This window comes from Garra rufa, chromosome 17 (genome assembly GCF_049309525.1).
Source record: "Garra rufa chromosome 17, GarRuf1.0, whole genome shotgun sequence".
Lineage (NCBI taxonomy): Eukaryota > Metazoa > Chordata > Actinopteri > Cypriniformes > Cyprinidae > Garra > Garra rufa.
The window spans coordinates 25,591,872-25,618,194 of record NC_133377.1 but is presented as its reverse complement, the minus strand read 5'-3'; the positions used below and the strand labels follow the sequence as shown (position 1 = coordinate 25,618,194).

At 38.1% G+C, this 26,323-nt stretch overlaps 3 protein-coding genes across 3 annotated transcripts; all 3 read right to left on the bottom strand.

Annotated features, from left to right (window-relative positions):
• Positions 1-121: 121 nt before the first annotated feature.
• LOC141289836 (cyclic GMP-AMP synthase) lies at positions 122-7,107 on the bottom strand. The gene is made up of 6 exons (XM_073822029.1): positions 6,602-7,107; positions 6,294-6,508; positions 5,343-5,571; positions 3,627-3,890; positions 3,434-3,533; positions 122-3,350 (listed from the first exon to the last, which is right to left on the bottom strand). The coding sequence occupies exons 1-6, from the start codon at positions 6,732-6,734 to the stop codon at positions 2,849-2,851; spliced, it is 1,443 nt and encodes a 480-aa protein (XP_073678130.1). The 5' UTR covers positions 6,735-7,107; the 3' UTR covers positions 122-2,848.
• A 4,142-nt stretch (positions 7,108-11,249) lies between these two features.
• Positions 11,250-16,818, bottom strand: LOC141289818 (elongation factor 1-alpha-like). The gene is made up of 8 exons (XM_073822005.1): positions 16,692-16,818; positions 15,752-15,907; positions 14,832-15,011; positions 13,816-14,112; positions 13,564-13,714; positions 11,974-12,230; positions 11,655-11,889; positions 11,250-11,570 (listed from the first exon to the last, which is right to left on the bottom strand). The coding sequence occupies exons 2-8, from the start codon at positions 15,893-15,895 to the stop codon at positions 11,446-11,448; spliced, it is 1,389 nt and encodes a 462-aa protein (XP_073678106.1). The 5' UTR covers positions 15,896-15,907; positions 16,692-16,818; the 3' UTR covers positions 11,250-11,445.
• A 204-nt stretch (positions 16,819-17,022) lies between these two features.
• Positions 17,023-20,341, bottom strand: LOC141289741 (elongation factor 1-alpha). The gene is made up of 8 exons (XM_073821922.1): positions 20,186-20,341; positions 19,387-19,543; positions 18,854-19,033; positions 18,458-18,754; positions 18,196-18,346; positions 17,858-18,114; positions 17,533-17,767; positions 17,023-17,443 (listed from the first exon to the last, which is right to left on the bottom strand). Exons 2-8 carry the CDS (start codon positions 19,528-19,530, stop codon positions 17,319-17,321), a joined length of 1,389 nt encoding a protein of 462 aa, XP_073678023.1. The 5' UTR covers positions 19,531-19,543; positions 20,186-20,341; the 3' UTR covers positions 17,023-17,318.
• Between the last annotated feature and the right edge of the window lie 5,982 nt (positions 20,342-26,323).

Genomic DNA, 26,323 nt, shown 5'->3' with positions numbered 1-26,323 from the left:
ATATACTGAAAAATAAATGGTGTAGAAATAATTTCCACTTAGAAACTGCTAGACCAAACAAGTATTACATTGAATTAAACATAAAAAAAAAACTGAAATAGTATTTTCTTGTAAAACATACTCCAATAATCTTTGTTTTATTTATATTGTCGAAAAACAATTTTGCACTACAGGTAACTGTACAGAAAACCTTTTAGTCCATCCCTGCTGTACAGTATACAAAAAAAGCAGTTCATTTTTGTTGCATTTTCTTGGTAAATACATTTGACATACAGTTGAAGTCAAAAGTTAACATATACCTTGCAGAACCTGCCTGCTGTTGTTCAGAAAAATCTTTCAGGTCTCACAAATTCTTTGGTTTTTCAGCATTTTTGTGTATTTGAACCCTTTCCAACAATGACTGTATGATTTTGAGATCCATCTTTTCACACTGAGGACAACTGAGGGACTCATATGCAACTATTACAGAAGGTTCAAACGCCTACTGATGCTTCAGAAGGAAAAACAATGCATAAAGAGCCAGGGGTGTAAACTTATTAAAAGAACGAAAATGTGTTTAAAATTTTTTTAAGTTTAAGTGGACAAAAAAGGGACTCATGAACAACTATAACCTGTTGATCATTCAGGTAACAACACAGTATTAAGAATCAAGTGTATGTAAACTTTTGAACCGGGGCAATTTTTATAAATTCAACTATTATTTTCTCTTGTAAACATCTTTTATGTAAAATATCTTATTCAGGTCAGTACTTAATAAAAAATAACTTGCATTTTGTATGATCTCTCGTATTTTAGTAAAGTAATTAACATTTTGCAGATTCTGGACAGTGAATGTGTACTTTTGACTTCAAGTGTATAACCTTAAAACAATACAAACATTTGGAATTCATGTCTAACCTGCAAAGTATTTGCATCTGACTAAGGTCCAGAGAGGACTGTCTTTTAGGTCACAGACCTTAGTCCAGTTAAACACAGTATTGAATTTAATATGGATGAAAACAAGGTTGCAAGGAATAGACCGTCTTTACAATGGCACACACTGTATTAACATCCTAGATCTTGTTATTTCCTTAACTCAAATGTTTCAAAACTGATTTATGAAGTTTTTGTTCACTAAAAGTTTTCTTGTTGTTGTTGTTAATTGGTATGTAGTTAAAGAACAATACAATCTGTTGAACAGACTGTTCTTCTAAACCTTTTTTTTTTATTCCTGTCACAAATGAAATATGGCAGTACCCTGACCGTCTAAGGTCTAATTTGCTAAATTGGTCCTTAACACAGCAAAATATAAGTTTATCAGAAATCAGAAATCATAAAAGATGATCATGAATCATGAATATGAAAATCAAATATGTAAAATATTATATGGCATTTCAGATAAGTTTAGTTTTTAGAGTTCACAATGATTCATACCAAGATTTACAAACACTGTTTTTCCTGTACATTTCTGATAAAACACGAAATAATTTAAGCATGCAATACCAGTCAAAAGTTTTTGAACAGTAAGATTTTTAATGTTTTTTAAAGAAGTCTCTTCTGCTCCTCAAGCATTTATTTGATCCAAAATAGCAAATGCAGTAATATTGTGAAATATTTGTACTATTTAAAATAACTACTTTTTATTTGAATAGATTTTAAAATGTAATTTATCCCTGTGATCAAAGCAAACATTTTAGCATCATTATGCCAGTCTTCAGTGTCACACGATCCTTCAGAAATAATTCTAATAAGCTGATTTGCTGTTCGAGAAACATTTATTATTATTATTATTATTATTATCACATGAAGCACATGAATACATTACATTTCAAAATATATTCAAATAGAAAACAGTTATTTAAGTTGTAAAAATATTTCTGTTTTTGCTGTGCTTTGGATCAAATAAATGCAATCTTGGTGAGCAGAAGAGACTTTTTTTGAAAACATTAAAAATCTGTTCAAAAACTGGTAGTGTATGCCATAACTGGATCATCCCAATAATAATTTTCATTAAAAAAAATATTTTAAAGTAATATTGTAGTGCAGTGGTTTTCAATCCTGGTCCTGGGGACCCACTGCTCTGCACATTTTGTATGTATCCCTTATCTGACACACTCAGTTAAAGTCCCCCTGAAATCAAAATTAAAGTTGTTGGGCTTTTAGTATGAATATATTAGCCTTAAGATTATCTATACGCTAGTGTGCTTCAAAACAATGACAAATTTTGCTTTTACAAGCATTCAAAACTTACTGTCTCGTCACTTCCGCCAATATGAATCAACGATTTTGATGATATCACCGTGCACTTCAGTTTCTCATCAAACGTTCTGACCAATCAAATGCTTTCTACAGTCCGTAGCGTCCCGCCCCCTACACAGAGACGCAATACACGGAGCAGATCATATGTGCGATCGGCATGCATTAAACTACACAGCCTCAGCATGATTTTTATGATCACTATTTGGTTTTAGCAAGAGTTTCATATTGAATCTATGGGGTAATTTATTAGTCTGTGGCTGTCATAAGCTTACAAATGCGGCTTTACCGACCTCAACGGCTCTGGCCCGAGCAGATATTAATGGAACGCTATTGGCTCTTCAAAATAAGTGGGCGGGGCTTAGCGATATGTTTATGTTTCAGTTAAAAGTACGTCACCACATAGAATAACGCTGCGTGTTTCAAGGCACTTCAGTGGACCTTTAAGTACATGGATCTCTCTCCTAATGAGCTGATGATCTGTATCAGGTGTGTTTAATAAGAGAGACACACAAAATGTGCAGAGCAGTGGGTCCCCAGGACCAGAATTGAAAACCACTGTTGTAGTGCACAATTATTACCTCACCATATTTGGAGAGGATAAAAAAAACATTCATTTTTTAAATACACATGCGATTCCTACACACACAATAACAGCCAGTAAGCATACATACACATGCTTAAAAGAACGTTCGAAGACAACAATACTGTCTGTGTCACTGATTGGTTGAATCACACCAATAGTCTCAGGAACAAGACCAGAGGTAGGACTTGGCACCTTCAAAACAGGAAGCCCCAGTTCTCTTTGCTCCCCCAGAACACTGGTCAGAAATGCAAGAGCTCGCTTGGGAAATGCAGGTGGGGAGAAAAGATTATGCTCGCAGACAAAGAAGTGGGGTAGTGAACCATTTAGTGCACATCGCTCAAAGTATCCAAAGAGTTTCATGAAGGAGACGGACAGCTGGCCTGGAGACCAAAGGGAATCCTGCACTCTGTCTGAAAGGACATGGAAGAAGGCTGTTTTGGCATGGTAGGAACACAGAGGCTCAAGCTCTTTGGGATACTGCTGCTTCAGCCCCTCAATCAAACACTTCAGAAGCCGCAAGCAAAGTTTCCTAAGAAAGACAAGAAAATGTTAGGGGCATCATGACATTATTCTATAACATAACCTACTATAAACATGAGTGTTTGTTCATACCGACAACACTTGTTGGAATGACCTTCACAGCACGTCTTCTTATTGCCATGATACTGCAACATCTCTTTCTCAATGTGAGAGAAGGATATTCGCCAGCTCTCTGAAAAAGAGTACCTCAAATATATCAATCTTATATGCTATGGAAAAAAAGAAATGCTTTTGTAATGATTGAAAATGTATTGTGCCAGCATACCTTTGGCATCATCTTTGAGGTTCCTTCTTTTTGGTCTCTTTGGGACGAAATACACAGCCTTACTTACAAACTGACGACGACATTTCTTTCCAAGCCAGTTGTCTATGTTGGGACCTGCCCGTGCTGCTTGTGGCCAACCTTGTGGCACCTCAAGAGTAGGTACGATATCTACAGACATCACATCATTGACTTTCTCTTTCGGCTTAAATTCAAGGGTCACCGCCGGTGAATTTACTAGATTTCTGCCTATCACCCAACCTTCATCTGTGAACAGGTGCCAGAAGCACAAACAATCTTAAAGTTATTCACTATCTTTCGAAAGTTTGAAAATGGCTGCTGACAATTCATTTAAAATTATTTTTAAAATTAATTCAAATGTTATCGTTTTAAATGGTAATAATATTTCATAATATTACTGCTTTGCTTTTACTATATTTTTGTATCAAATACAGTTGAGGTCAAAAGTTTACATACACCTTGCAGAATCTGCTAAATGTTAATTATTTCATACAAAATGCATGTTATTTTTTTAATTAGTACTGACCTGAATAAGATGTTTCACACAAAAAGACATTTACATATAGTCCGCAAGAGAAATTAATAGTTGAATTTATAAAAATGACCCTGTTCAAAAGTTTATATACACTTGATTCTTAACACTGTGTTGTTACATGAATGACACTTCTGTTTTTTGATACTTGTTTGTCCTGAACAGTTAAACTGCCTGCTGTTCTTCAGAAAATTATTTGGTTTTTCAGAATTTTTGTGTATTTGAACCCTTTCCAGCAATGACTGTATGATTTTGAGATCCATCTTTTCACACTGATGGACTCACGTGCAACTATTACTTTCAAACACTCAATGATGCTCCAGAAGAAAAAACATGCATTGACAGCCAGGGGTGTAAACTTTTAAACAGAATGAAGATATATACATTTTTCTTATTTTGTTTAAATATCATATTTTTGTCATTTAGTACTGCACTTCAGAAGCTACAGAAAATACTTACATGTTTCCCAGAAGACAAAATAAGTAAAATTTACCCTAATCTTTAAATTCTTTAAGCTCTTAATGCATTGTGTCCCTATCTGAAGCATCAGTAAGCATTTAAACCTTCTGTAATAGTTGCATACAAGTCCCTCAGTTGTCCTCAGAGTGAAAAGATGGATCACAAAATTATACAGTCATTGTTGGAAAAGGTTCAAATGCACAAAAATGCTGAAAAAAACAAAACAAAGAATTTGTGGGACCTGAAGGATTTTTCTGAAGAACAGCAGGCAGCTGTTCAGGACAAACAAGGGACTCATGAACAACTATCACTAAACAAAAAAAGCAAAATAAACACAGCTGAGGATCATTTACGTAAGAACACAGTATTAAGAATCAAGCATATGTAAACTTTTGAACAGGGTAATTTTTATACATTCAACTATTATTTTCTCTTGTGGACTATATGTAAACATCTTTTATGTGAAATATCTTATTCAAGTGAGTACTAAATAAAAAAATAACATGCATTTTGCATGATCCCTCTTGTTTTGGTAAAATAATTAACATATTGCAGATTCTGCAAGGCGTATGTAAACTGTATATGCAGCCTTTTCAAATACATAAAAAAAATGTTACCCCAAAATTTTTGAATTGTAGTGTATAAAGCTATCTGGACATGGTGTACATGGTGTACATGGTGTTAAGAAACAGATCAGTAAAACACACCTTGAAAATGGTTGGTAATGAATTTCCGGACCAAGCGGTGCATTTCTGCTTTGATTTTGGTGGCTGAGATGGTAAGTTTATCTTCCAGAAGAAAGTGCTGGATTTCATTTCGTGTGGGTTTGAGAAGTTTTATCTTATAAAACAGTCCTTGATATTCTTCCAGTTCTGACAATACCAGCCTTGGGACTTTCAGTTTCAGCATAATATCAAACTCATTGGGTTTGTTGATCTGTTGGTGATAAAATTATAGTTTGTCATTCCATTTTTCCAAACATTCATGAATAATTTAAGATATTTTTGATGAAATCCGAGAGCTTTCTGACCCTGCATAGACAGTAGCGTAACTACCACATTCAAGGCCAGAAAGGTAGTAAGGACATTGATAAGAAAGTCAATGTGACATCAGTGGTACAACCGTAATTCTATGAAGCTATGAGAATACTTTTTGTGTGCAAAGAAAATAAAAATAACGAGTTTATTCAACAATTTCTTCTCTTCCATGTCAGATGCATGGTTGTGGTGCTGCTGACACAGGAGCAGGCATTCTGGTGTTGAATACACTGCACCTTGTTTACAAGCAGAAGACAACACACACTGTACATAAAACACGGAAGAGAAGCAATTGTTGAATAAAATCTTATTTTTTTGTACACAAAAAGTATTCTCGTAGCTTCATAAAATTATTGTTGAACCACTGATATTACATAGACTATTTTAACGATGTCTATTTTAACGAGCTCTTCGATTTCTTCAAAAATATCTTAATTTGTGTTCTGAGCAAAGGTCTTATGGATTTAACATGACATGAGGGTGAGTAATTAATAACAGAATCGACAATTTTGGGTAAACTATCCCTTTAATTCTGAGCAATATCTGACACAAACTTGAGCAACTCTTTATATTTGACACTATTAACTGATTTTTCTCAATATTCTGATTCAAATGTTTTACCTTAACCATCTCGTAATAGCTGCCACTGGTGAGAACTGAGATCTCCCTGAAGAAGGGCTGGTCTTCATTATTCTTTAAGAATTCCAGCAGGCTATCAATCAGATGGTTAACTATCTTCACAGCATTCTGTTGGTCAGGCTTACGCAGCCGTAGATCTCGACCTCTCTGTCTGATCAAGCGGTCCAGCTCAGGCGAAATGGAAGAATCATCTCCAACTATATAAAAGTATAAGTAAAGCAAGTATAATGCTTCTCTATAAATACAAACAAAAACTCAAAGAGCAACATAGTAAAGATCCTCCTCATTACTTGATCTCCTTTGACTTTCCATAATAGTGCTGTGAAAAACCAGATATACAGTGTTCGCTCCTCCGTTGTGATGCTCAATCCAACCTAAAATTGAAATGTAGTATAGCCTATCCATGGGAAAAAATATGCCCATAAAAATAATAAACAGAGTTATTGACTAGCAACTAGCATTGCTGACATTATTGTTTTACAGACAGTTTTGTAACGATAGAGAGCTTTACACCCTGTTTTATGGCTTTCATAAAGTTTGAGTAAGAACATTAAAGTCAAAAGCTTAAGGGAATAGAAAATTAAAAACGGCTAAAAACATCAGAGATGTTTTGATGTGTGTATTTTGCACCAAGAACAGAAAAACTGCACAGCATATACTAAAACTTACAGGAATGTTCAAGCTAGATAACTTTGTGCCCCTCCAAAACCAAACATTTTCTATTCAACACTTCTTAAAATGCTCACAAGCGTACAATTCAGTGATATTAATGAATCCAGACTTACCCACTTCCTGTTCTAGAGAATATGATCTATTAACAAAGCACAGCAAAAGCGTATTGATTCTAAGCTCCTCCCCGCCACATCAGATGATCTTTCACTTTACAGTAAAAGGTTCAGGGTGTGACTGTGTCGCAGTGATGTAAAACCGAAACAGATCTCTGCCTGCGGTTTACCTGCTCTCGTGTGACCTCAGGTGTCAGTCAGGTGGTGTGTGTACAGATGTACTGTATCAGCTAAAAGCACAATCTTCATGTACAAAGGCCTAAGTCTTTTGTAACAAGCTAACCAACGTGTACATGGTTAACCCTTCGTGGTTTTAAAAGTAATGGTACACAGTTCAAATGCATTTTTAAAAGGGCACCTATTATGTTGTTTGAACATAACTGTGTTTAGCCAGAGTGTGTAAACGCCTATAATTTTAAAAATCCACCCACTCCTTTTTTCCCTAATCTCCATAAATCATAAGCAGTGTCTTAGAACAATTTGAACAATCCCTAAAATGTAATGTCACATTTACAGGCCCCGCCCACGACTTCACAGACCCCACCGTATTTAAAAGCAGCATTCAAGTAAGAAATGAGCAGTGGGTGATTTTCTGTTTTTATTTTATGGTTTGTCACACTAACAGCATAAAGAGCAGTATAGGTACTGTATATTACACACAGAGCTAATAGAAACATGCGATTCTTTCTCAGCTGTTTCTCTTGACACACATAACTGACTGTGCTTTTGTAACTTACACTGACCAGAATTGTAAACGCAACACTTTTGTTTTTGCCCACATTTTTCATCAGTTGGAATCAAAGTTGGAATTCAAACCAGATGATCCTTCAGTAACGGCACGGATCTCAGGCTGCTTGGCAGATATCTCTGCATGGATGAAGGAGCACCATCTACAGCTCAATCTGGCAAAGACTGAGCTCCTTGTCTTTCCTGCCACTCCAACTATACAGCATGACTTTACCATCCAGTTAGGTTCATCAACAATTACCCCATCGACTTCAGCCAGAAATCTTGGTGTAATCTTTGATGACAAATTGACTTAAGACCACATTGCTAAAACTGCTCGATCCTGCAGGTTTGCGTTGAACAACATTAGAAAGATCAGGCCCTTCCTAACAGAGCATGCTGCACAACTCCTCGTCCAGGCCCTGGTTATGTCTAGGTTGGACTACTGCAATGCTCTTTTAGCCGGTCTTCCAGCATGTACAATCAGACCTCTACAAATGATTCAGAATGCAGCAGCACGGCTGGTCTTCAATGAGCCCAAGAAGGCCCATGTCACACCTCTCTTCATATCCCTGCACTGGCTACCGGTTACAGCACGCATCAAATTCAAGACATTGATGCTGGCATATAGGACAGTCACCGGTTCTTCACCTGCCTACCTCCGTTCACTACTACACATCTACACTCCTTCCAGAAGTCTGAGATCCTCTAGTGAAAGACGCCTCATTGTACCACCACAGAGAGGCATGAAATCAGAAAATTCTCGGTCACTGTTCCTGCCTGGTGGAACGATCTTCCCACACCTATCCGGAATGCTGTTTGCGAAGTCTCCTTAACAGTTTTCAAACAACTGCTAAAATCCCATCTCTTTCCAATCTATCTGACCCAATAAAAAAATAAAATAAAAAATAAATACTTTCTTGATCTTGTCTTTCTAGCATGTACTCATCTAACAATGCCTGATACATGGTATTTTCGAGTACTTCCCGCTTCGATCTGACTCTTAGGATGAATCGCTTGTTGTTCTCCCCAATTGTAAGTCGCTTTGGATAAAAGCATCAGCCAAATGAATAAATGTAAAAATGTAATAAATGCAAAGATCTAAGACCTTTTCTATCTACACAAAAGGCCTATTTCTCTCAAATATTGTTCACAAATCTGTCTAAGGCTGTGTCCAAATTCAGGGTCTGCATCCTCCTTAGGATCCTTCCTACCAGGTTGAAGGAGGAGGGGTCCTCCGAAGACCGCAAAACCTGGAAGTAGGTGTCACTGAATTTGGACAGCCTACACTTCTTTCAGTTCCCTCCCTTCCCCGTTGCTCATATCCTGTCGCCTAGCAACCGTGACAGCACTAAGCAAGAAGTAAGGTTATCTGTACTGCACAAAACAAAATAACTACTCTTTCATCCCTAAAAGCGTTAAAAACATCTTCAATCACTAACAAGAAATTAGCTGTGTGTAAGGGGATATTCACACAGGCAGTAAGAAAGAAGCTAGTTTATGAAAGTGATGTTTTTTAACATATATACATACAAATGTAAAAAAAAAAAATAAGCTTAACGGTAAAACCAAACGCCTAACTAGACAACCGCTGTAAAAAAATATTTTTTGAAACGCCAGTTTTTTTAAAACTTCCATCATTACTACGGCTTGCTTCGTCCGCCATTATTTGAAAATTCTGGAAGCGCTCTGCCGAAAGGAATTGTGGGATAGGTAGGACGGGAAAGGATCCACCAGACCCATCCTTCAAATTCGGGGAAAAGGAGGACATATTTGTGGGCCGCATTTGAAGGATCCTATGAATTTGGACAGCCTTCGTCGCGGCGCTGTGACGTAACATCCTTCAAATGAGTCCTCCGAAGGATGTAGACCCTGAATTTGGACACAGCCTAAGTCTGTATTAGTGAGCACTTCTTTGCTGAGATAATCCATCCACCTCACAGGTGGGGCATATCAAGATGCTGATTAGACAGCATGATTATTGCACAGGTGTGCCTTAGGCTGGCCACAAAAACAGGCCACTCTAAAATGTGCAGTTTTACTGTATTGGGGGGTCCGAAAATCAGTCAGTATCTGGTATCAGTAACACATCTCCTTCGCATAGAGTTGACTGTGGCCTGTGGAAAGTTGGTCCACTCCTCTTCAATGGCTGTGCGAAGTTGCTGGATATTGGCAGGAACTGGAACACACTGTCCTATACGCTGATTCAGAGCATCCCAAACATGCTCAATGGGAGACATGTCCGATGAGTATTCTGGCCATGCAAGAACTGGGATGTTTTCAGCTTTCAGGAATTGTGTACAGATCCTGGCAACATGGGACCGTGCATTATCATGCTGCAACATGAGGTGATGGTCGTGGATGAATGGCACAATGGGCCTCAGAATCTCGTCACGGTATCTCTGTGCATTCAAAATGCCATCAATAAAATGCACCCGTGTTTGTTGTCCATAACATACGCCTGCCCATACCATAACCCCACCGCCACCATAGGCCACTCTTTTCACGACGTTGACATCAGCAAACCGCTCACCCACACAGTGTCATACACCCGGTCGGCCATTTGCCCTGTACAGTGAAAACCGGGATTTATCCAGACGTCATTGAATGTGAGCGGTTACGACAACGAACTGCAGTCAGGTCGAGACCCTAATGAGGGTGACAAGCATGCAGATAAGCTTCCCTGAGACAGTTTCTGACAATTTGTGCAATAATTCTTTAGTTATGCAAACCAACTGTTGCAGCAGATGTCCAGGTGGCTGGACTCAGACGATCTTGGAGGTGAAGATGCTGGATGTGGAGGTCCTGGGCTGATGTGGTTACACGTGGTCTGCGATTGTGAGGCCGGTTGGATGTACTGCCAAGTTTTCTGAAACGCCTTTGGAGATGGGTTATGGTAGAGTTATGAACATTCAATTCACAGGCAACAGCTCTGGTGGACATTCCTGCTGTCAGCATGTCAATGGCACGCTCCCTCAAAACTTGCGACATCTGTGGCATTGTGCTGTGTGATAAAACTGCATATTTTAGATTGGCCTTTTATTGTGGCCAGCCTAAGGCACACCTGTGCAATAATCATGCTCTCTAATCAGCATCTTGATATGCCACACCTGTGAGGTGGATGGATTATCTCGGCAAAGAAGTGCTCACTAACAGATTAAGACAGATTTGCGAACAATATTTGATCATGCTGTTTTTGCATTGTCATTATGGTGCATGGAATGTAGATTTATGGGGCTATATTTTGAGCTATATTTATATTAGTATTAGTTAACTATAATAACACTGAAATATTCACAATTCAAATGTTAAAAAAAGAATCTTAATTATATTTCTAATGTTCAAAAAGAATTTATTTATGAATGCACTTACAATAAAACTCATTCATAATGCTTTGACTTTGACAAGAAAGAATTATGGCACAAACTGATGAATGATCATTGTTTATTTTTATAATTGTTTTCTCCTAAGCTGTTCATAAATACATGGTTTCCTCCTTTCCTTCGGAAGCTTTTACGGTGGGTTTTTATCAGCATAAGCCAGTCCTTTAAAACCGTGCTCAGGTTCTGAGACATTGCAGTGTAGGATGTCAGTGAGGCTTGCTGGGTGTCTGAAGGGACGATTCATTTGGCTTTGGCGGCCTTCTGAGCAGACTTGGTCACCTTGCCACCAGAGGAGGCTTTCTTTTCAACAGCCTTGATGACACCAACAGCAACGGTCTGCCTCATGTCACGCACCGCAAAACGACCTGAAAATTATAGTGGGATGGTAAGGAGTTTAAATTAAAACAGAACATTTAATTAATACGTTCAACATATATGATGAAACTTACCCAGTGGTGGGTACTGAGAGAAGCTCTCCACACACATGGGCTTGCCAGGGACCATAAGAATAATGGCAGCATCCCCAGATTTGAGAGCCTTGGGGTTGTCCTCAAGCTTCTTGCCAGAACGACGGTCGATCTTCTCCTTGAGCTCAGAAAACTTGCAGGCAATGTGAGCAGTGTGGCAGTCCAGCACTGGGGCATAGCCCTGAGAGATCTGACCAGGGTGGTTCAGGATGATGACCTGCAAAAAAGAGGGGTACATGATAAAACACCTGGATATTTTGAAAAGATCATGCAGATAATATTCTATTATTCATTTTTTAACCTGAGCTGTGAAGTTGGCAGCCTCCATAGGGGGGTCGTTCTTGCTGTCGCCGGTCACGTTACCACGACGGATGTCCTTGACAGACACGTTCTTAACGTTGAAGCCAACGTTGTCACCGGGGAGAGCTTCGACAAGAGACTCGTGGTGCATCTCAACGGACTTGACCTCAGTGGTGACGTTGGCAGGGGCAAAGGTCACAACCATACCAGCCTTCAGAGTTCCGGTCTCAACACGTCCAACAGGAACAGTGCCAATACCTGTGGGAAACAAACAGAAAATGTTTGAGTGACAAATGACATTAAATTGGGAATGAAGTTGGAGGCTGTGTTGTTATTGTAAACTAAAACTAAAGGCAAACACTTTCGATAAGTGATATGAAAATAAAAACTGGGAAACATTAAGACTATATTTATTTTCATTACTCCAGAACTAACTAAAATAACCTTCCAGTAAAAATGGCACAGCCATTTGTAAATTTTATGGATCCGGCTTCCGGTCTCATCCGCATCCAACTATTTTTAGCTGTACAGAAGAGCTCGTTTTGCTGCTTGATATTGCAAATTGTTGTTTAACCATATTATTTAAATGTATTATCTTAATTATGAGCACACTGGTTTGTAGAGCAAACGGTTTTACAATTTACTGCACGCTGTTCTTCTCGTTATTTCCCTATAGTGGATAATGAACCAGAAGTCTCACCCATAGGCTTACTTTTGCGTTGAGGAAAATGATAGATACTATAAAACTTTTACAAAATGTCTGCATTAAACATAAAAATGCTGTTTGTGAGTACTTGATAATCATTAAACACAGTGATTCCTTAAATTTTTTTGAAAAACAACCATGGAGTTTTAGGAATTTTTTTTAATTTACATGGCTTTACAGATCTAGAAATCCCCTTCTCATATTTACAGGTTTCCATGGTTCTTCAAAGAAAGAATAGTTGCTGAGGGACCAAATGAAGAAAGAAATATCTAAATTTTTAGTTAGTTTAGCTTTTTAATGCTTGTTTTGTCTTTTTTTAATGTCACCTTGACACTCTTGGCAGTTTTCTTAACCCCATTTTAGAGTCACTTCAATTAATCTAGACTGAAAATGAAACACAAGGAAATGCAAGCATTTTTTAATTATACCGGTTGCCACATCAGCCATGGCAGCCCTAAAATAAAACTGATGTAATAACAAAAAGTGAAACTAGAAAACATACTGAAACGAAAACTACAAAGAAAAAAACAGTCAGAAGTAGCATGTGTATATTTGTAGTAATAGCCAACAATACATTAGATATTTTGTAAATTTCCTACTGTAGATATATCAAAACTTTGATATATTAATTTTTTTAATTAGTAATATGCATTGCTAAGAACTCAATATGGACCACTTTAAAGGTGTTTTTTTTTTTTTGCACTCTCAAATTTCAGATTTTCAAATAGTTGTATCTCGGCCAAATATTGTCCCATCCTAACAAACCATACATCAATGGAAAGTTTATTTAAAGGTATAAATCTTAATAAAAATTGACCATTATGACAGGTTTTGTGGTCCAGGGTCACATATGAAAATAAATCATTTAAAATTCTATAACCTTACCTCCAATCTTATACACATCCTGCAGAGGCAAACGAAGAGGCTTGTCAGTGGGCCGACTGGGTGGCAGGATGGAATCCAGGGCCTCGAGAAGAGTAACACCATTAGCAGCACCTTCCTTCCTCTCAATCTTCCATCCCTTGAACCAGCTCATCTATTATCCATGAAGAACACCCAAAACAAACAGCATGAACAATTGCAATGATCACCAACCCAAACAAAACCCTTCCAACCCAGAAAAAAGCAGATGCTCACGTTTGTGCTGGGCTCCAGCATGTTGTCACCATGCCATCCAGAAATTGGGACAAAGGCAACAGTGGCGGGATTGTAGCCGATCTTCTTGATGTAGGCGCTGACTTCCTTGGTGATCTCCTCAAAACGCTTCTGGCTGTAAGGGGGCTCGGTGGAGTCCATCTTGTTGACTCCAACAATAAGCTGTTTGACTCCCAGAGTGTAGGCAAGCAGGGCATGTTCACGGGTCTGTCCGTTCTTGGAGATACCAGCCTCAAACTCACCGACGCCGGCAGCGACAATCAGCACGGCACAGTCAGCCTGGGGAAGGAATTAATAAAATTACAACACTTACAGTGGTGGTCAAAATTATTAGAACTCCAGAAGAACTGTGGCAATGTCTCCACTTCAGATACTTCAGGAGACCTACCTGCAAAGATACCTGAAAAACTATGTGCAAGTGCACCTAGGGCAATGTTCCTTAAACGCAAAGGATGGTCACGCCAAATATGGATTTAATTTAGTTAATTCAAGTTAATTGATAAAGAAAACCTATTTATGACATTATTTTTGACAGAATCCTCATTTACAACATTTTTACACAAGTGCCTAAAACTTTTAATAGTACTGTAGCTTTGCAGGTAGGTTTCTTTAAGCATCTTGGAGACATTGCCACAGTTCTTTTGGATTTAGTCTGTGTCACTTTGTTCTGTTTCTTCGTGTCATTCCAGATAGACTGGATGATGGTGAAATCCGATCTCTGTGTGGAGCACTGACTGTTGTCAGAGTCCTTGTGCAAACAAAAATCTCACTGGATTATTACAATTAATGGCAAAATCAATGTTTGGAAATGTAAACTGATATTTCCTACTTACACACTACAGAAATAACTGACTTAAAACCCTTTTTTAGCTGGTGAAAAAACTAGTGTTCTAATAATTTTGGCCACCACTGTACATTTAAACAATAATAATGCTACAACAAAATCATTATGCACAGTAACCTGTAATAGATTTGTTTAAATACAAAAAAAAACCTACCTGAGAAGTACCAGTAATCATGTTCTTGATGAAGTCTCTGTGCCCAGGGGCATCAATGATCGTGACATAGTACTTGCTGGTCTCGAATTTCCAGAGAGAAATATCAATAGTGATACCGCGCTCACGCTCAGCCTTCAGTTTGTCCAGCACCCAGGCGTACTTGAAGGAGCCCTTGCCCATCTAGAAGCATATTTGAGATGTTTGTGAGACAGAATGGACAAAATAATAATACATAATAAAAATAAATTATAGATAGTAATAGCTCATATTAGAGATTAACGACTTAAAAGTGATGCATTAATGGAACTGTTTTAGTTATAATTCCCATGATTATATTGTAATAAAAACTGCAACCATATATGACCCAGAACCACAAAATCAGTCATAAGTGTACGTTTTTTGACATTGAGATTTATACATCATCTGAAAGGTGAATAAATAAGCTGTTAGGAAAGGACATTATTTGGCCGAGATACAACTATTTGAAAATCTGGAATCAGAGAGAGTACAAAAAAATTCTAAATATTGAGAAATTGCCTAAATGAAGATCTTAGCAATATATATTACTAATAAAAAAAATTGTTTTGATACATTTACAGTGGGAAATTTACAAAATATCTTCATGGAACATGACTTAATATACTTATAATTTTTTGGCATACAAGAAAAATCGACAGTTTTGACCCATACAATATATTTTTGGCTATTGCTGCAAATAAACCCGTGCTACATATGACTGGTTTTGTGCTCCAGGGTCACATATGCTCAGTTTAGACATTTGGAACTGACTGAGCCCGAAACAACTACCGTTAAACTGAAGATGTCGCTCACAACACATGGTGTGCAAAAAGACACGCCCAGAATATACTTGTCATCGAGACACATTAGTCATCGAAAGTCACCCGGCTGTGATGACGTACCTCAGCGGCTTCTTTCTCAAACTTCTCGATGGTTCTCTTATCGATGCCTCCACATTTGTAGATGAGATGGCCGGTGGTGGTGGACTTGCCAGAATCGACGTGGCCGATAACCACGATGTTAATATGAATCTTTTCCTTACCCATGTTGTTAATTTACTGTGGAAAGACATTGCTGGGTTTAGTTTCGCCAACATTATCCGGTCGTTTAAACACGCATTACACATTAGCGTTCAAAGAATTCTATCAATAAATTCACAATGCGACAGCATATAAGCGTATAGAATCAAATGAACCGGCTCGTGCCCGCGCGTTCCAGTCAGGATAATCTCTCTGCGTGAACGCGCAGCATCGGTGGTGTTGCCATGTCCGCCTGTTATAAGAATTTACATTTATCATATAATGATAATATAAAATCGCGGACTGATAAGAGTCACAATATTTGGGGGGGGGGGATTGCAAGAGCTTGGTTCACATGCCACAATAAACTGAGATTAACCCTTAATCGCAGCTGTAGAAATATCTGGAAGCATAGTTTCTATAACGCGTTTACAGTTAACGTTGCTTAATTAGAAAACCCGTGGTTACGTTAAATAAAGGTCTCGATTCTCAATTTTTTCCAGTCTAGCTTCTTTTTTCAAGATCTGGCAACACCCACCCCTCCCTCTATTCACTTCGTGTCCACCATGTTGAAGGACTGGAATGACAGCACCAGCCATGTTCTCTCCAGCTTTGCCAATAAGTTTGTGCTCTCTGCTTGTGTCAGTGATAACATAGTAGAGAATTAAGAAACCTAGAAGCAATATAAATCTAGAACCCTGAAAATAAGTGTATGAAAAATGACTGCCTCGTCACTTTAAATGCATTTGAGAGCTTTTCCCTTATGAAATACACAGCCTAGCCGCCATTAAGCATGAATAAAATGAGTCTGTAATAAACTTACCCGACTACAAGCACTACAGACAGCCGAGCAGACTGGAGAAAAAGGAACGAGTCACACTGCCCGTCTAAATTTATACGGGTTCAGACAGGGGTGGGATATGAAAAAAAAAAAACCACCTAGACACTGCTCAGATGAGGGGTACCATTGGTAGCTTTGCTGCGCACACTATTTGCGATTGGAGGAGAAGACATCAGTAAAGCTGGCACACTGTAGAAGAAACCTGGCTGCAACACGTGTTAAAACAGCTGCAAGGACCATGACGAATCATATTACAGTTGCTCATCCCAAATCCCACCCAGTTCCCGATTGATGACAGGAGACAAAGCGCAACTTCAATTTTTAATACCTTTATTAGTTTCTTATTGAGCAGCTTCTTTCCAAATTTTACTGTGGCAACAGGTGCAGTTCTAAACCATTAACACAAATTTAACAACTGAAAGGGGCACTATCAGTCAATAAATGGAGCCACACTTAAATCCAAGTTGGGTTTCCTTTCCTGCGAAAATTTTTCCGATGGGTTTTAATCAGCATAAGCCAGTCCTTAAGTAGAGTGCCCAGGTTTAGAGAAATTCCAGGAGGTTGGGAAGAACATACCACAACCTTTGGAACAGCGTGATGGAGAGAAATTCACTTGGTCTTAGCAGCCTTCTGTGCAGACTTCGTGACCTTGCCACTACCACCGACTTTCTTCTCAACGCTCTTGATGACGCCAACAGCGACGGTCTGCCTCATGTCACGCACGGCAAAGCGACCTGTGGATGGAGAATGATTAGCAACAAGTTCTGCACAAAAATAGCTACAGATTCGAATGAAAGAGTCGATTAGCATGACGTGAACTTACCAAGAGGTGGGTAGGTGGAGAAGCTCTCCACACACATGGGCTTGCCAGGGATCATCTCAACAATGGCAGCATCTCCAGATTTGAGAGCCTTGGGGTTGTCCTCAAGCTTCTTGCCAGAACGACGGTCGATCTTCTCCTTGAGCTCAGCAAACTTGCAGGCAATGTGAGCAGTGTGGCAGTCCAGCACTGGGGCATAGCCCTGAGAGATCTGACCAGGGTGGTTCAGGATGATGACCTGAAAGACAAACAAAATCAGTATACACATTCACAATTAACCCTGGAATTCAAGTGGCTTGGTGACCAAGGTGATGGGAGAAAGCCCAACCTGAGCATTGAAGCTGCCAGCCTCCATAGGGGGGTCGTTCTTGCTGTCTCCAGCCACGTTACCACGGCGGATGTCCTTGACAGACACGTTCTTAACGTTGAAGCCAACGTTGTCACCAGGAGTGGCCTCAGTAAGAGACTCGTGGTGCATCTCAACAGACTTGACCTCAGTGGTCACATTGGCAGGGGCGAAGGTCACAACCATACCAGGCTTGAGGACACCGGTCTCCACACGACCCACGGGCACAGTTCCAATACCTTTAAAGTTGGAAAAGCGTTAAAAACCCAACCCAAAGGGTTTGACTTCAGAACTTGTACAGCTTCACAAGTTATACCAACCTCCAATTTTGTAGACATCCTGAAGTGGCAGACGGAGGGGCTTGTCGGTGGGACGGCTGGGGGGCAAAATGGCATCCAGGGCATCAAGAAGAGTAACACCGCTACCATTACCCTCCTTGCGCTCAATCTTCCACCCCTTGAACCAGCCCATCTAAAAACAGATAGACATCGTCAGTCAAGATGTGATACAAACACACCGAACAAGCCGTTCCTCTTATGGAAATAATCCACCATCCCTACAACGTTGCATAGACAAACTTACGTTTGTGCTGGGCTCCAGCATGTTGTCACCATGCCATCCAGAAATTGGGACGAAGGCAACACTGGCAGGGTTGTAGCCGATCTTCTTGATGTAGGCGCTGACTTCCTTGGTGATTTCCTCAAAACGAGCCTGGCTGTAAGGGGGCTCGGTGGAGTCCATCTTGTTGACGCCAACAATAAGCTGTTTCACTCCCAGGGTGAAGGCCAGGAGGGCATGCTCACGGGTCTGTCCGTTCTTGGAGATACCAGCCTCGAACTCACCAACACCACCAGCAACAATCAGCACGGCACAGTCAGCCTGGAAGGAGAGAAAAAGCCAGCCATTAGCATTTTAGTTGGATGAGGTTTAACCTTAGTCACAAAAGCATAGTTCCGTATGGGTGGAGTGTAGTCACACCTGAGAAGTACCAGTAATCATGTTCTTGATGAAGTCTCTGTGCCCAGGGGCATCAATGATGGTGACGTAGTACTTGCTGGTCTCAAATTTCCAGAGAGCGATGTCAATGGTGATACCACGCTCACGCTCAGCCTTCAGTTTGTCCAGCACCCAGGCGTACTTGAAGGAGCCCTTGCCCATCTGTTTTGCAATAAAGAAATGAGACATTAACAACTGGAGGCATTTAATAATTTAGTGTTGTAATATAAAAATCTAAATATAACCACAGATGACTTAAAGTTTAACAACGGAAATAGAAGTGCTTGAAAGGCTGAATGGGATCAATGCACATGTTGAGCGGCCTACTAGGCGCCATTACAGAATCTGTAACGTCATAGCAAGTCCCGCTTAAGCTCCGCCCCTCCCACACCCAGCCGGCTTGAGCCCAGGAACGCGTGCTACCGCCGCCATTTTGGCTCTTGTTCCTCGGAGTTGTGCCGCAATCACTTAACAAAAATTCACAAAACAATCAGCAAAAGTGTTTAAACCCTTACCTCAGCGGCTTCCTTCTCGAACTTCTCGATGGTTCTCTTGTCGATTCCACCGCATTTGTAGATCAAATGGCCGGTGGTGGTGGACTTTCCGGAGTCGACGTGGCCAATAACCACGATGTTAATGTGGGTCTTTTCCTTTCCCATGATTGATCAGTTTCTGTGTTAAAAAGGAAGAAAAAAAAAATAGAGTAAAATACAGGCTTAACATTTTTAAAACTTTTGCGCGGGGGATTTCGTAACAGGCAATAAATGGCTCCGAGTTTGAACCGGCCTAATTCTCCATAAGGCAACTGCGACACGTGTTTCTTTAGAGTAGCGCGGTGTTGAGTTACAAGAAAAAATTCAAAGTGTCTGATACGAATCCAAGAGGATGTAGACATCTGGTTCTCCAGTCACTGATAACAGTTGTTGGATGCAAGAATGTGTTGGAAGGCTTTGACCAGGCCCGCGACTTCAAGTCTCTCAGCGCCTTTGTTCTATTCCCGGTTCCCATTCTTTGAGATGGACGTACACGCAAACAATGGCGAAATAAATTAACCCAATCTCATCTAAACACACTACCAATTAAAAAAAAAAAAAAAGAAAAGAAAAAGAAGCCTCAATTAAGAACTCCTAATCAAAAAGGCCATTGTAGATACCATAAGTGAGAATAACGAAACAACGCTGACAAATTAACGGATTAACAAGAAACCGTCAACCTTAAAAAAAAAAATCTTTCAAAATAGCCCAAAAGTTCTTTAAAAGACAATAATTGGCAGTATTAAAAAACCAAGGCCTAACCAACAGAGAAAGTACTCACCAAGATTGAGAGATTACTCCTCAGCTGCTGCTCCCCTTTGCCAGGTAACAGAAAGAGGAAGAAAAACGGTTTGGTTGGAGAATTTATACACAGGAGGAGGACCGACTGAGCTGCAACCCCCCGCTTCCTCTCCCTCCCCAATCGACCCGCAAATCACACACAATTGACTGAAATTCTCCCCGCCTCGTCAAACATACGTCACTACTTTGTTTCAATGAGCATCTGGTTGACTGGATGAAATAGTATTTTTACAAATATTTGACATTATGTTGAATGGAACACGACTGGAAAACATATGACTAAATACACACCACGTGTAACGAACTAACAACTCTACAAAATAGCATAAATAACAATTTTCAACGTGAATGTTAATGCATAGCCTACTACAAATAGTCTTTACATTTTAAATTTACATTGTCACAAGATGCTTACCACACAAGTTTACATTTTTTATCTCCTTATGATGAATGACGGCAATCATCACCATAAAACTGTAACTGCATTACACTACCAGTCAAAAAGTTTTTGAACAGTAAGCTTTTTAATGTTTTTTTTTTTTAAAGAAGTCTCTTCTGCTCACCAAGCCTGCATTTGTATTTTACAATATTGTGTTTTACTATTTAAAATAACAGTTTTTAAATGAATAAATAACCAATTTAATCCTGTGCTCAAAGCTAATTTTTTAGCATTATTACGCCAGTTTTCAGTGTCACATGACCCTTCAGAAATAATTCTAATATGCTAATTTGCTGTTCAAGAAGTATTTATTATTATTATCAGTATTTAGAACAGTTGAGCCCTTTTTTAGGATTCTTTGATGAATAGAAAGATCCAAAGATTAGCATTTATCTGAAATAAAATGCTTTTGTAAAATTATACACCATACCACTCAAAAGTATATATATATATATATATATTACAGAAATGAAAGAAAATTGATACTTTTATTTAGCAAGGGTGCTTTAAATTGATCAAAAGTGATGATAAAGCTATTTATAATGTTACAAAATATTTCTATTTCAGATAAATGCTGTTCTTCTGAACTTTCTAATTATCAAAGAAATCTGAAAAAATTCTCTTCGGCTGTTTTCAACAAAATAATAATATTAAATGTTTATTGAGCAGCCAATTAGAATATTAGAATGATTTCTGAAGGATCATGTGACTGAAGTAATGATGTTAAAAATTCTATATTTCAAAATTGTATTGTTTTTGCTTTACTTTGGATCAAATAAAAAACATTAAACATTTTACTGTTCAAAAACTTTTGACTGGTAGTGTATGTATCACATTACTGATTGATTTTGGTTTTAATTGAATCACTTCACATTTACTTCACCAGTTCACATTTGATTATCTAGTTTCGGTCAAAGCAGCTGCGATTTTTCATTTTATGCAACACATTTTATGTTTATTTTCGAAATTCTTTTTCACCTTTGTGCTAATTCTCACAATAATGACATCTTTTTCACATACTTTCATACATTACGGTTTCAGAAGAATGTAAAGAAATCAGAATTGTACTTTATTTGATTATTGTATGAAGCAACCAGTCTTTCTACCCCGGAGACAGTATGATCACTCCAGCCTGTATGTAAATTAGTCAGCAATTTACCACCAAGCACAAAGTTGATAAGTGCACTCAGGTCCATTGTCTCACATGCATCTCCACCCAGTGGTTCATCTATTCAGATTCAAACACAATCAGATAGGACTATTTGCTGAACAGTGAGATTTAAAGTAGTCTATTTTGAAACATAAGTTCATAGGAGGCAGCGAAACTTTAGTAATTTCCCTTAGTTTGTATGCATTTCATGCATTGAGCGTTATTTGTTTTTAGAGTGTGGGGAATTTTCAATTCCTTTCAATGCTTTACATTCCTTATAGCCTTATTTCAAAGCTCTGGCATCTCCCTCTGTATCTCCGAGCAACTCTCTCTTCCTCTAGGTAACAGATGCTTGGGTCAACAGCTGCTATTTTCAGTCAAGAGCAGCAGCATAAACACACACACACACACACACACACACACACACAGTCGGGCGACATATACTGTGACAATCACAGCAGCATGCGGGGTCTAAAAGTCAGAGACCTCAATAAAATTTGGAAAAGAAAAATGTAATCCTGGTTATAAATTAAGTTTTATGGTTATAAAAATTCCTAGCATGAACAAAATAATATTATGAACAATCATTTAAGATTCTGCAGCTATTTCTATTAAAAATGTGTGACATTGATCATGCAAACTTCTTTGTACAGACAGTCTGATGGTTTTGGTTCAACTGAAGCACAATTTGCTCTTTGGCTCCTTTTCAAATCATGCTGGAGAACATGATCATCCAGTTTTACATGAACTTGTGGAGTTCATACAGCTCAAAAGTGCAGCTGTCATAAAAGCAAAATAGGCACACAACAGTTATAATAAAATTGTTTTATTATTATTTTATTAAAGCAAAACATAAATCTAACAATAAAATATACATAATAGAGGTATTTCACCTAGTGGTTACAGTTACTTCAAATTCACTTTTTCTGAGATTACACAGAGGACTGGCTTTTTAAGTAAAATATAATCAGTTATAATTATGTACATTAATAATAATGAGACAACAGAAGATAGTATAAACAGTATAAACAATTTTTCTAAATACACCAGTTGGAATAAATTGGGAAAGTTGGGAAAATTAAGTGGGTTCAGAAAGACAATAGAATTTAATATCATTTACAAACAAAAAGTCAACAACACATTGTACACTGCATAAATGAAAAAAAAAAATTAAATAAATAAATTAAACCTAGTCCTGATTTGCTAATTACATTGAATTTTATAATAATGTAAAATATACACTACCAGTCAAAAGTTTTTGAACACTAAGATTTTTAATGTTTTTAAAGAATTCTCTTCAGCTCACCAAGCCTGTATTTATTTCATATAGCAAAAACAGTAAAAAAATTTTAAATATTTGTACTATTTAAGGTAACAGTTTTCTATTTGAATATATTTCAAAATGTAAATTATGTCTGTGACCAATAATAAATTTTCAGTCTCATTACTCCAGTCTTCAGTGTCACATGATCCTTCAGAAATCATTTTAATATCTGTTCAAGATTTAATATGCTGTTCAAGAAATATATTATCAATATTTAAAATAGTACTTTTTTTTGCCAGGATTCTTTGATAATGGAAAGATCCAATGATCAGCATTAATCTAAAATGACATTTTTTTGTAACATTATACAATATACCATTCAGAAGCTTTGAGTCAGTATATATGATGATGATAAACATTTGAAAGACATTTATAATGTTACAAACGATTTATATTTTATATAAATGTTCTTTTAAACTTTCTATTCATCAAAGAAACCTGAAAAATTCTACTCAGCTGTTTTTAATATAACAGTAATAAATGATTTTGAGCAGCAAATCAGAATATTAGAATGTTTTCTGAAGGATCATGTGACTGGAGTAATGATGCTAAAATATATTCAAATAGAAAACAGTTATTTTAAATAATAAAAAAAATACTGTTTTAGCTGCACTTTGAATCAAATAAATGCAGGCTTGGTGAGCAGAAGAGAATTCTTTAAAAACATTAAAAATCTTAGTGTTCAAAAACTTTTGACTGGTAGTGTTTTTACTTCAATTTTGCAATTTTGTTTCAGTAGCCTACTGCTTAGTATACCAGGCTTTGCAATAGCTCTCAATATATAATTCTGAAAAAAGAAATACAAAATGAAAAAGCTAGGTAGTTAGTTCAGTCAAATTAATGGTCGGGAAACAACTAATCTAAATAAAAAAGCCTGAACAACTCTGATTAAGTCAACCCAAACTTCCAGAGCAAGCAAATAATCAAACAAATCCTTTTGAAAAGACTAATCAATTATTATCACAGTTGTCTTTAACAGTAATGCCATAAAATGAAGTGAACAGAGTTATGCAGTAGCAACCAGTCATATGACTGATATCAAAAAGAGATGCCACCGGATCCTAAAAAAAAAAGCTGGCACATGATTGCACTATGTGAAGTGGGGACTCCCACCTCTCTTTCTTATTTTCTTCTCACACACACACACACACACACACACACACACACACACAGGATGATTACTATTCACAGCACAGCTGTCTTAAGTCCTACCCCAACACACACACAAAACTGCATATTCTGCCCTGTTTCGAACCATTTGTCTTTTTGTATACTGTGAAACTCTTGGTCTGGTCTGGCCTGTTTACCTGGTTCATGTAGCAGCGCAATGCTAACAGGCTTAATATCTATTTGTCCAGATAAACCACCATTTGGTTTCTATCTCAGGCACTCAACAAGTGTGGGGGAGGGGCATGGGGAATGTGTGCCACAAATCAGCGTCAGTGGCTGGCATGAGATCAGTGTTGAGTCATGCAATACAGAGGGAAAGGCCTGAACTTTTCCCTCAAGGCTCCAACACAGAGCAGGCCTCATTGCGAGATAGCTTTGTATTGATCATTAGTCTGGATCAAAATATCTGCTAAATAAATGTATGCAAATGTCCTAAAAACTTGACCAACCTAAGGACTTCTTACAACAAAGACAAACAATTAAACTCAAATGCAAAAATCCTCCACCTCCCCCTCAAGGCAACTAACTGACACTTGCAAATCCTCTCCATGTGTTATGCATTTTTAAGGTGTAATGCAAATGGGTGGGGGTCAGGGAAACAAACATCTGCATGTGCGAGAACCCCATGGGTCTGTCTCAGACCTTTGGTGAGAATGCAAATGTCCATGAATGAAAGGAAGTCATTCCTATTCACTTCACAATTGCTGAGATGCTGCTTATAGTCAACGAAATTAATTAAACGAAGACATTTTTTAAAAATCTCACCCATCTAAAGACTTACAGTTTATAAGCTTAATGTTTCCTCGACTACGTCTTTCAAGCATGAAAGCAAGATATGACTCGTCTACAGTTATGATAAACAATGCGGCTGGGTATGGTAGGAAGTTATGATAAACAACAGTTATGATAAACAATGCGGCTGGGTATGGTAGGTAAGATCAAGTTCATAGAGCAAATACTTTGCTCCTCTGAACAGCTAGTAAAAGTGTAACACAAGAAGGGCTATTTTATGACTCTACCAGCCTTATTTTTGTCCTCATGGTATGCCGGTGTTGTGCCGAATTCTGACCCCCGCCAGATTACTACCCCCCTAGTATTGGTAGGTTTAGGGTTAGGTGTGGGGGAGGGGTTAGGATTAGGGGTGGGGTTAGGATTAGGCAATCAGGTAGCGCTTTCAACGAGAGGGGGTCATAATTTGGCAGGGGTCGAAAAAAGGCACAACACCGGATTACAGCTTGCTCATTTACACTCATTTAAACTACGGAAAGGGTGCATTTACAATGTCACGATAGAAACGATTAAAGAATAACCTAAAACATTTAAAAGATATTCGCTGATTTTCTGATAAATATCACATCAAACCCAGCATTATATTAATAAAACGTAAGGTTACATTACAGTCTTTACGCTTACATCAGCGGCACACATGTAAATATGCATGTGAGATCTTGCCGCATTGAGAGCCAAGTACATCCGGGTCATTTTCTCAACAGTGCTGAGGTAGGTTGTACGTGTCGGATCTTATCTGACAGTGACATTGTTCATGTATCAGGTATTATTTCTCCTTGACAGTTTTATGTATAGTAATACACAAACGTAAGATATATAATATTTATACATTCAGTACTATCTGATATAAAATGTGAGAGGAATTCTTATAATTCAGCCATTTATCAACAATGTGATGCGCCATCTGCTGGCCGCTGCTGTGAGAAATCAAGTCCCCAAAGACACACCTCCAATACCATGTAATGTAAATGTAAATATACTATTTACACTGTAGCCATTAAAATAATGTGAGGTTATTTACTCTGTAATCGCACGTAGGACTACAAATGTTTGATTAACAATGTATTTATCCATATTACAGAACAGACAAGTGATGACAAAGCAAATGAAACAGGTCTTCGAACTGTACAAATACTATTGTAATTATTGAGCAAGCATGATCAGAATCATAAATGAATGACTTGTTATTTTTAAAAAATGAAATAGTAATACTTGGCAATTTTTAGCATTGAGATACACTACCAGT

Bases quoted from the DNA above. Each gene is read 5' to 3' on its own strand.
- LOC141289836 (XM_073822029.1), bottom strand. From the start codon at position 6,734: ATGGGCATATTTTTTCCCATGGATAGGCTATACTACATTTCAATTTTA. The intron at 6,509-6,601 runs GTAATGAGGAGG...ACTTTTATATAG, and splicing joins GGAAAGTCAAAGGAGATCAA to TTGGAGATGATTCTTCCATT. The intron at 3,891-5,342 runs GTGTGTTTTACT...ACCTGTTCACAG, and splicing joins CATTACCAACCATTTTCAAG to ATGAAGGTTGGGTGATAGGC.
- LOC141289818 (XM_073822005.1), bottom strand. From the start codon at position 15,895: ATGGGTAAGGAAAAGATTCATATTAACATCGTGGTTATCGGCCACGTC. The intron at 11,890-11,973 runs GTTAAAAAATGA...TCTTTTTTGCAG, and splicing joins CTGCCAACTTCACAGCTCAG to GTCATCATCCTGAACCACCC. The intron at 11,571-11,654 runs GTAAGTTTCATC...TATAATTTTCAG, and splicing joins CTCTCAGTACCCACCACTGG to GTCGTTTTGCGGTGCGTGAC.
- LOC141289741 (XM_073821922.1), bottom strand. From the start codon at position 19,530: ATGGGAAAGGAAAAGACCCACATTAACATCGTGGTTATTGGCCACGTC. The intron at 18,755-18,853 runs GTGTGACTACAC...CTCTCCTTCCAG, and splicing joins TGATTACTGGTACTTCTCAG to GCTGACTGTGCCGTGCTGAT. The intron at 17,444-17,532 runs GTAAGTTCACGT...CTCCATCCACAG, and splicing joins CTCCACCTACCCACCTCTTG to GTCGCTTTGCCGTGCGTGAC.